The sequence below is a fragment of the Trifolium pratense genome, linkage group LG2 (assembly GCF_020283565.1).
Source record: "Trifolium pratense cultivar HEN17-A07 linkage group LG2, ARS_RC_1.1, whole genome shotgun sequence".
In the NCBI taxonomy this organism is placed as follows: Eukaryota; Viridiplantae; Streptophyta; class Magnoliopsida; order Fabales; family Fabaceae; genus Trifolium; species Trifolium pratense.
The window spans coordinates 72756601-72768062 of NC_060060.1; the positions used below are offsets into that span (position 1 = coordinate 72756601).

General features: G+C 39.9%; 1 protein-coding gene and 1 long non-coding RNA gene across 2 annotated transcripts; one reads left to right on the forward strand and one right to left on the reverse strand.

The window, feature by feature from the left end:
- Positions 1-240: 240 nt before the first annotated feature.
- LOC123908179 lies at positions 241-1167 on the forward strand. The gene is made up of 2 exons (XR_006809568.1): positions 241-629; positions 734-1167. It is a non-coding gene; the product is annotated as an uncharacterized LOC123908179 (long non-coding RNA).
- Positions 1168-5074: 3907 nt separating this feature from the next.
- On the reverse strand, positions 5075-7264 carry LOC123905388. The gene has a single exon (XM_045954990.1). The coding sequence runs from the start codon at positions 7262-7264 to the stop codon at positions 5075-5077; it is 2190 nt and encodes a 729-aa protein (XP_045810946.1).
- Positions 7265-11462: the final 4198 nt, after the last annotated feature.

An 11462-nucleotide genomic window follows, 5' to 3' on the forward strand; every position in this document is an offset into this window, starting at 1 on the left:
TTGGGTTTTCGGTCGATATTAAGGTTCAGGTCGTGTAACATCTCAACTTTAATTAATAAAAGAATATTAATTAGTAATTATTTAAGACTAATTGGAGATAAGTAAGTGAAAAAGAATAATTAGAGTGATTTATCTTGACCAATGAGAAGAAGACATGGTGACAAGTGGGACCTCACTTTCATTATAAGCCACAAGACTACAAAGTGGCCAAACCATTCATTTTTTCACTTCCTAAAATAACAAAAAATCAGTAAGTAATGTTATCTCTTCTCTCCTCTCTCACGACAACAACAACACAACAACACCACTAACCTTTTCTTAGCCCTTTAATGGAACTTCCAAGCTATTTCTATTCACAAGTTCATGATACAAACATCATGACCCAAGTGAGAACTCAAGATTTCTCTCTATTTCACTCTTTTTCTTTCCCGACGCTCTCTCACCCATTTTGCATCTCAAACCCTTTGTTGTTCAAGAAAGCTTTGCATGTGTTAATCAATAGCACCCAAGGAATAAGGTGAGGAACAGAACCACCATTAATGGTGGAGGAGGTTAGGACGAACTGGACAAGGCCAGAATCAGAACTTGGAATTGGAGTTAGAAGGGATTCATGACCACCAAGGTATTTGGTAAGAAGTTTTCTGCAGAAATTCGTAATGACATACCTCCAGTAATTGAGTCATATATGTCAAACCGTAACTTGGTTTTGATTGGTATTTACATGTCTGGAAAGCTGACGAAATTACCTTCGTTATGGTGTCAAATTCGTGGAATTTGACTGAGAATTGAGATCTGGAGACCAGTTTGAAGTTGAGGGTCTGATATGGAAATTATGCGGAAAATCCTGTTTACCGGTTTAAACTGCTTTTGCTGCAAATTCTGCATTTTGGCTAGTTCCAGAAATATCGGTTGTATTGTTCGAGCGTCAACTCAGGTGGGTTCCCTTAGAGCCTTAAACTCTAGTTAGTTTAGCTCCATTAGTTTCCCCAAAATTTAATGTTTCCCGATTCAGTTATGTACACTCTTGTCGATATTCTAGATAAATCGATATGGGGCGTTATAATTGGTATCAGAGCAGGTCGATTCAGTATCGGACCTTGCCGCGGATCATTAAAGTTCAATAAAAGTAGTACGGACCCTTTGGAGTCTAGACTGTTTACGCTGAAATCATCGCGTGCTGAGCCCGATCAACTCAGTATCGTGTATGGTAGGCAGGGTATTACGGTTGAGAACCGAAGTGGACCAAGGAGGTCGGGTAGTAAGAACAAGTAGAAGTGCAAACTCAGGTGGAAGTATGAATGGAGATCGTTAGAAGCGGATATTGTAACTGCATCAGTCGATGCCACAAGAGTAAGTTGAGTAACGCCAACAAGTGGCGCGCAGGGAATAATATATGGCGTAATACCAGTAGTAAAGAGGAATAACGGGAAATGCACGAATCGGACGAGTGCAACTGAAGGTAGCTTTTGTAAGGATCTAAAGGATTTTGGGAATGGAAAAGCTAATATCAAGGTAAGTTTTGACGGAGTTGATTCAAGACGGAGTGCAAAAGTAAGATATTCCGATAGCCGCAGTAGGTCTGAATTGTGCAATGAGGCAGATGAAGTGTAATTGAAGCGTGTAGTACTCAAGTAGTATCCAACTAATGCGTATGTGTCATGTCGACTTCTTCGAACCTAGAAGCAAACTCCTCTCACTTGTGAAACTTTTCATCAGGAACATGTAGAATCAAGCAAGACCTAATGCTAGTCAGTAAACCAAAACTTTTCCCAAATCTGTCTAACCTTCATAGCAGCCGAGTAGTCCATCCCAGAGAATTCGAAGTTAGACCATAAAGATTCCATTATTGCGGTAATGTTCGTTATTTGTATAACTTTCTTAGAACAATACCACCAGTTGTCCTTAATTAAATCACTTCAGCCTCTCAGTTCACAATCAATCATCATATATGACCATTATAAGTCAAGCAATGTTTAGATTAACAATTATGAATTGTTTTTAGTATCGTCAAGTCATCGGAGTCGATCCGTTAAGCATCCTCATTGAGTGGCTCATGAACAAGTAATTCAGTTCGGTACTGAATTCAACAAGTTATCAGGATTTCATGTAGTCAATAACCCAACAAGTTCAATTAAGCCTCTGGTGAGGGTTTGTCAGCTAAATCATATAAAAGTCAAGTCATACCTGGTAGGACAATCAGAATTTTTTTATTAAACGATACTAGTCATCCAGATAGGCCTATTAAGTGTCATCATTCGATCACCCTTAAGCTAGTAACTCAGTGTCGTAGATCGATTAGATACTTAATAAGGGAAGCCAAGTTAGACAGCCTACATTTTATTATTCATCAATGTCAGCCTGATATATTGTCGCTTAGGATGTCACCATTGGATGCCGATGAAGTAGAGTCCGATTATCAGTTTATAACAGTAATCACACCAAACCTTTAGTGTGAAGCCTTGATTAGAAATCACTTCCAAGGTCATCAGTCGCCTAATTTGATTCATTAAACGTCATTATTAAGTTGTTTAGAAACCAGTAACTCAGTTTGGCTTTAGCCCAGCTAGTCACCAAATAACCTTAGGTGCTTGAGACTCGCAGCCACTAGACATCAGTGTCAGTTATGCATTCTAGTGAGAGTTTTGTCATCCCAATTCAGAGTGAGAACCAAGCTTTCTAGTTCGATGGAACTGCCAGTAGACAATAGTAACTAGTGAGTATTAAGGTCCAGTGATAATCAAGCCGAGATAGCAAAAATCCTAACCCTAAACAAAGAGTAGCATGAAAACTAAGTGTGCAATATCAACTACAATTATATGACGTGTAAGACCTGAGAGTGCAAGTTACCATTCAATCCAGTTAATTTTCCTTAGGAGATTTTATACACTAGTTTCTAATCGTATCAGATACATCCGTGTCTAAGGGAATTAAGGAATAATAATAATAAGATCGGTGGCCAAGGCAAAGTCTATTAGGTACCACTCTTAGTAACCAGTTGGATAAGTGTAATCTGGGAGAGTTAGTCCATGAACATGAGTGCCTAGAAGGAATTATCAAATATTCTAGTAGCCTATTTGTTGACATCAGCCAGTAACTCAGAGTTAGACAAATCCAATAGTCTCACCACTAGCATTAGAGGATTGTATCATTTGTGACTCAACCATACAATAAGTAATCAAGCTAATTTAGCAAATTCCTCATTAGAAGCTTATTAACATTACCGACAGATATTTCCGTCTTAACTTAAGTAATTCTGACAAATGTCTTCGACTCTCCAATTTCATTACCACCGGCTTGTCCGAATCAATACAAGCTAAACCTTTTCGCTACATATCAAATTGTCTTCCTTGTGGACATCAGTTATCTTAGTGGATCTGTTAGTGAAATTCTGGCACACTAGTATTAAGATGTTGTACTCAACGCTCCACCACTATAGTACACTTTTAATGCGTGAATCAATGATCCAACATCCAACAGCGCATACACAAGGAATAATAAACTAAACAAAACTGAAAGTAAATTAACACAGTAATTTGTTAACCCAGTTCAGCATAAGCCTACTCTGGGGGATACCAATCCAGGAGAGAATCCACTATGATAGTATTAGTTTGAAGCCCTCAATAAACCTCCCGTTTATGACTTCTCACCTAATCACCACCCGTGCTATATCCTACCTAAGACACACCTAGGTATGAGAACCTCCGCTCACCTCCTCTTGACCACAGCCACTGTGATCGAACAATTCTAGATTCAATAGGTGAAGACACACTTCATAAAACACACACCAATTCCGTACTTCAAAGCTTAGGAATGGCTCACACACACTATCTCCTTGCTTAGAAGCTCCAGAGATATTACAATGCGAAAACACACAGTTCCTAGTCTAGTGGGAAATCAACACAAGACTTAGAACACAATAAACACAATACTAAAACCTAAACTCACGCTTTGTAAGACTCAATTCTGGTTTCAGTGATTTGAACAATGGAGTCAGCCTTCTTTAAATAACCTTCACGAGCTCAGGCTAGGTCTTCAATTTAGGCTTCAATGGCTCAGCATGATTAATGGTTCCTTTCAAGAAATAATCTTTAATTCAAATGTTTTGTTTCCTTAACTTGAAGATCTGATTAACAAGCAACACTTGATCACGAGATCCATTAATAATTATGCGTGACAACGCTCCTTATCACAAACGACCATTTATTGTGGATTCCATAAATAGAACTTAGGCGCGAGATCTCAACATACACAGGCCCGGCCTACTGGATGTGGTATCCAATGTTGAAGCATTGTACCGAACATCTTGCTTATACTGGATGGTGGAAGCGCGTAGTTCCACATCAAGAGGACTCACATGTTTTAGCAAAATGAGGCCAACCATACAACGCCAACAATCTCCCCCTTTGGCAATTTTTGGCTAAAACATCCTAAGATTATTTCAACCTTTCTAGAGAGATACACAAGCTACCTTTCTTCAGTTCAACGTAGGCACACAGTCATGAAGTAAAGTAGATCAATTTAACATGCTTGTTTTAATAACCCCTCATATACAAATAGCATATTTAATATGTATCAATTTAGACCTTCAGAGGCATGCAACAGCGGAAGAATAAGCACAAGAGCCTCACAGGAATTTGCCAATAGAGAGTATAAGATTCTCATAAAAGAAACACTGGGGAAAAATAAATTCTCAGGAACAGATGATGCTTCAACATGCAGTAGCACATTGTGTGCTAAGCAGGAAATATTGCTCCCCCTCAAAGGTAGAATCGAGTACCAGGATCATGTTACTCCCCCTTAATTCATGCATAGGGTTATTCAGATGATCCAGCATCTGGTGGCACATCAAAGCCTCAGCAACCTATTATGGCATACAATAACTACTCCCCCTTTTTAGCCACAAAATAGACAAAATGGGAACTGCATAAAAAATATCCAAACGCAGTGCAGATAGTAGCAGAACATAAAGTGCAGACAAAATATTACAAACCATGCACACTAGGTGCTAAATTCAGGGCTCAGCCCACAGACATGCAAAACAAAAAGATAAAATCCAAATAAGAAAACATCAGAATTACACAGAAGCACTTGGGGAGGAATCACTTTCTTCTCTTTCAGTATCTGAGTCAGCTTCTTCTCCACCACTAGAATCATCATCATCTGCATCAGCTGCTTGAGCTGCAGCCTCTTCAACCCTGAGAGCATGTATCATCCTTTCAAACTGCAACTTCTTTTCATCTAGCTCTTTACAGTTTGCTTCCAGCATAGCAATCATCTCCTTCCTTGTCATAGGAGTGTCAGCAGCAGTATTTGATGGTCCAGCAATATCTGGAGCATGCTGTTTACTGAGCAGCTTCTGATGAATGGACAAAGGAGTTGCCCTTTTCTTAGCAGACTCATCCTCATGCCTTATATTCGGATGTTGGGACAAGATGATGTCACAGATCAAAGTTGGAAATGCAATGGGTTGCTTGGTGACAGAGGTTTTAGCATGCTGCACAACTTGATTGAAAATATATAGACCAGCATTAAACTTAGTACCAGTACCAATCATATAAATGAGCTTACCCAGATTTGTTGCAATATCAGATGCATGTGTTGTAGGAACCCAGTTGACAGATGCAATACGATTCAAGATGGCATACTTTTGGGTTAGCTTGACAGCAGGTACCTTCGCCTTCTTTGGCCAGGTTTTCACCTTTTCAGCTGTGATAGTTTTGCAGACCACATTGTCAGATACATCTATGTCAGGGTGAGGATCATCAGCATTACCTAGCACCTTGTTGATCACACTTGGAGAAAATGTCACACATTTTCCTCGAACAAATACCTTCTGAAATTCTTTGTCCAAGGGATTGTCACAACCTATAGGAATGTTGACAACAAACTCCCTAACCAGCTTCTCATAGCAGGAGCCTAAGCCCCACACAGTTTTGATCAATCCAGCATCATTGATCAAACTCACAATCTCTTCACATTCCAGAATATCTTTACCTAGTTCCCTTTCCAGAGCCAATCTTCGTTTGCAAATGATTCCCCATCGTTGAGCATAGGATGGAAGATGAAATGAAACATTGTCACAAGGAAAGTCTTCAATGTCAGGAGCAACAGATTGAGGCATGGCCTTCTTAGCAGACATAGCCTTCTTAGCAGGAGGCTTGATGCTTGAGTCATCCTTTTCAGCTTCAAATTCAGAGTCACTTGATGGTGCACTCTTTCTTTTCAGTACACCCTTTTTCTTTTCAGGAGGAGGTATAGACTTGCTCCAACTTTTCTTGGGCCCATACTTGACAGGCTTCAGAGTAGTGTCCTTTGCTTTCTTGGTGACAGCAGGGGTAGTGGTAACAGCAGGTGCAGGTGTAGTGGTCCTGCTTCTTAGTCTTCTCCCAATTCCTTTCTGAGTAGGTGGAGGTTGCAGATCTTCTTCAGAGGGGACTTCATCAACATCTACTATGTCCTGCTCTTCATTGGTGGTTTTCTCAGAATCTTCACCAGCTTCATTTTCTGGTTCAGAATCAGCCACATCTTCAGGGGTACTTTCTTTGTTTACTTCCTCTTCAGTGGAAGCTTCAGTATTAGATCCACTGCCAAACGACCCAGTGGCAGTGTTAGCATGTGGGCTAGATCCTCCTTTGGATGCTTCAACATCCTTCTCAGCATCAGTTGGTATAGAGGATGGTTCAACACCAGTTGGGGCATCGGTTACAACAGCCTTTTCTTGAGATTTTTCAGCAACATCAGTTATGACATTCGTGGGAACTGTCATACTCTCAGGAACACTAGGATTATTGCTCACACCAACATTCTCAGCAATATTTTGGGTTTTTCTTAGGGTTTCAACAGAACTAGGGTTTTCCTCTACAGAAGGGTTTTCTTGATTCACCTTTTCAGACACAGACTTAACAGACGATTCAACATTCGCATTTTTGCCGGAGGCAACATCATGCGATTCCACATTCGCAGTTTCAGAAAGATCCTTATTCAAGTATAGATCAGACATGCTCAAACCCCTTTTTATGGGAGATTGGGGTTTCTTCTTCTTAGACCTAACAGAATCAGACTTAATAGAGATTGAGGGAGACGATTCACTTACTTTCTTAGTGGATTTTGCAGATTTCTTCTTCTTAGAAGTAGTTGCAGGAATACTTGATAAAGGCATCGCATCTACCACAACAGTTGTTCCTTCCTTCTTAGACTTTGATCTCGTTTTCACAGTATCAGCAATTTTGTTTTTGATCTGAGCGGAACCGGAAGATTGAGACATTTTCACAAAGGACTTGTTGAAGTTTTTGAGATTTTTGATGATTTGAGATGATGATTTGTGTTTGAGGATCGCAGCAGAAAGTTCAGAGGAAGTTGAAAGTTTTGGAACGAAATAATGATGATATGAGAGTTGATAGCGTGTACTAGAGCAGTTATGGAAAGTATTTTTTGTCTTTCCTTGATTTACGTGCGCCAATAGATGAAATTTGGAGAACAAAACGGTTGCGCGCACATAATGCCTTAACTGCTATAATTCCTCATATAGGCAAATCCCCAATTTGCCCCTAAGCCTTTCAAACTGATTTGCATCTAAAGCTTTGGTAAAAATATCAGCTACCTGTTCTTCAGTTGCAACATGCTCCAATTTCACAATATTCTCTTCCACCAAATCCCTGATGAAGTGATGGCGAATGTCAATATGCTTTGTTCTACTGTGCTGAATAGGATTTTTTGAAATATTTATGGCGCTTAAATTGTCACAGTACAATGTTAGAGCATCCTGTTCAACATTGTATTCCTTAAGCATCTGCTTCATCCACAATAATTGAGAGCAACTACTCCCAGCTGCAATGTACTCAGCTTCTGCAGTGGATAGAGAAACACAGTTTTGTTTCTTGCTAAACCATGAGATAAGATTTTCTCCTAGATAAAAACATCCTCCAGAGGTGCTTTTTCTGTCATCTGCACATCCAGCCCAATCTGCATCACAATATCCCATCAACCTAGCATTGTTGGTATGGGAATACATTATTCCATAATCAGAGGTTGCATTGACATACTTCAAGATTCTTTTTACTTGTGTAAGATGGCTCATCTTTGGCTCAGCTTGGTACCTAGCACATACACCAACAGCAAAGGTGATGTCAGGCCTGCTTGCTGTGAGGTACAGTAGGCTCCCTATCATGCTTCTATACAGGCTTTGGTCTACATCTACACCTTTCTCATCCTTGGTTAATTTTAGATGTGTGGCAGCAGGTGTTCTTTTGTGTGCAGCATTTTCCATGCCAAATTTCTTTATGATATTTTTAGCATACTTGCTTTGAGACACAAATATTGTGTCTTCCATCTGTTTCACCTGTAATCCAAGAAAATAGGTTAATTCTCCTACCAAGCTCATCTCAAATTCAGACTGCATCTGTCTCACAAAGTGTTGGACCATCGGTTCCGCCATCCCTCCAAAGACTATGTCATCAACATATATCTGTGCTATCAGCAAGTTTCCATTCATTTCTTTGACAAATAAGGTCTTGTCATTTCCACCTTTCTTGTATCCTTGGTTAATCAGGAATTCAGTTAACCTTTCATACCAAGCCCTTGGTGCTTGTTTCAAGCCATACAAAGCCTTTTTCAGTTTGTAGACATGATCCGGATGATTTGGATCTATGAAACCTTTGGGCTGTTCAACAAATACTTCTTCATGAAGATACCCATTTAGAAAGGCGCTCTTGACATCCATTTGGTAGAGTTTGAGTTTGAGGATGCAAGCTACACCAAGAAGCAGCCTTATGGATTCTAGTCTTGCCACGGGAGCAAAGGTCTCATCAAAGTCAATTCCCTCCACCTGAGTGTATCCTTGAGCTACCAGTCTTGCCTTATTCCTTGTTACTGTACCCTTCTCATCAGACTTATTCTTGTATATCCATTTAGTGCCTATGACATTTACTCCATGTGGTCTTGGAACAAGGTCCCAGACTTCATTTCTCTTGAATTGATTCAATTCCTCTTGCATTGCTTCAATCCAGAACTCATCAGTAAGAGCCTCTTTTATGTTTTTAGGCTCAAATTTTGATACAAAACAAGTGTTTGAGATAGCATCAATCTTTCTTCTGGTAGCAATGCCCTGGTCTGGATCACCTATGATTAGATCTTTAGGGTGATTCTTCTGTGTCCTAATAGATGGTGCTTTTGCTGGAGCAGGTGCAGAGTCTTGATCAGATTCATCACCTTTTAATTCAGACTTTTCACTTTGTGTCATCTCATCAGAGTTGTCAGGAGATGGTTCAACATCAGTTTCCACCTCCGATGGTTGAGTGGATGGTGCATCATCAATCACAACATTGATCGTTTCCATAATGACTTTGGTTTTTGTGTTATAGACCCTGTAGGCTCTGCTATTCAAGGAATATCCCAGAAATATACCTTCTTCACTTTTAGGATCAAGTTTTCGTCTTGGTTCTCTGTCAGCAAGAATGTAGCATTTACTCCCAAAAATGTGAAAGTGTTTCACAGTTGGCTTTCTTCCCTTCCATAATTCATACAAGGTTGCAGATGTTCCCTTTTTGAGTGTTACACGGTTGTGTATGTAGCAGGCTGTACTCATAGCCTCTGCCCAGAACTGATATGGAAGACCCTTGGCATGAAGCATTACCCTAGCAGACTCTTGAATGGTTCTATTCTTTCTCTCTACTATACCATTTTGTTGTGGTGTTATGGGAGCAGAGAATTCATGTTGGATACCTTCTGCTGCACAGAAATCATAGAATTTGCTATTCTCAAATTCCTTTCCATGATCACTTCTGATCCTTATGATGACAGACCCCTTTTCTCTTTGAAGTTGTACACATAAGTTTCTAAATGTTTCAAAACTATCTGATTTTTCTCTAAGGAAGTCTATCCATGTAAATCTAGAGAAATCATCCACCATAACAAAAGCATACCTTTTTCCTCCAAGACTTTCAGTCTGCATAGGTCCCATCAAATCCATGTGTAACAATTCAAGTGTTCTGGTAGTAGATTGATGTTGAAGCCTTGGGTGCGCCACCTTGGTTTGTTTGCCTATCTGACATTCTCCACATATTGTTCCTTCGTCTATCTTTAGCTTGGGTAATCCTCTGATTGCTTCTTCAGCTATGGCCTTTTTCATTCCTCTCAGGTGTAGATGACCCAACTTTTGATGCCAGAGTTTGACTTCCTCATTTTTGCTTATGAGGCAGGTAGACATATAATTTCCTTCTTCAGACACCCACAAGTAACAATTATCTTTGGACCTTACTCCCTTCATTATCAGTTTTCCTTCTTCATCTGTAACAAGACATTCAGATTGTGTGAAGTTCACCTTCATGCCTTGGTCACATAGTTGACTAATGCTAATCAAATTTGCTGTAAGTCCTTTTACTAACAGAACATTGTCTAAGTTTGGTAACCCATTATCAATTAGGTTTCCAATTCCTTTTATTTCTCCCTTAGCTCCATCTCCAAATGTTACAAAGCTTGTGGCATAGGACCTTAGGTTGGCTAGATACCCTTCCACTCCAGTCATGTGTCTAGAGCATCCACTGTCAAAATACCAATCTTGTCTAGATGATGCCCGCAGTGATGTATGAGCTATCAAGCTTACACCATCTTCCTTCTTCTTCCATTCTTTCTTGACATTCACGTTCTCAGATTTGGGTTCAAGTGGCCTTGAATTCTGTGGATAGCCGTACAGTTTGTAGCAATAAGGTCTAATGTGCCCTTTCCTACCACAATAATGACACCTCCAATTCCTTCTTTTAGTCCTAGATCTTGACCTGTTGTATTGATGGTGAGGCGGGTGTTGAGGCATCGAGTTAGTCTGGACATGCTGCTTGGGTTTTAACCATGTGTCAGTTCCCTGATGTGTGGGAGGGTGAGGAGGTAGTAACCCACCACTAACAGGAAAAGTTTTATCAATGGGGGTAGTGATTGTAGCTTTGTTGTAACCCATTTCTTGATCCACTATCTCGTAATCAAAGCCAATAGGTTTCTTACCAGCACTTTGTTTTAGCAGCATGGCTTGAAACTTTTCTTCTCCTGATGCAAAAACTCTAACTTGTTTTCTAGCATGCTCCAAGTCTTCATTCAGCTTTTCAATCTCTTTGTTGAGAGTCTTAATTATATCCAGACATTCATTCTTCTCGGCCTGAAGTTGACAATTTGTCTCCTTTTGTTTTTCCAAGGCTTTGCAGAATTCATTGCTCCTGATGAATAAGTCCTTATAGGTAGCCAGCAGTTCTTCATATGATGTTTCATCACATGATTCAGCATCAGATTCATAGACACCTGTCAATGCATTGACAAGTTTAGCAGATTCACCTTCATCTTCTTCTGAATCATCCTCATCTGACCAAGTAACAGCAAGACTCTTCTTCTTCTTCAGAAAAGTAGGACATTCAGATTTGATATGGCCAAATCCTTCGCACTCATGACACTGAACTCCTCTAGATGAAGTACCTTTGTCA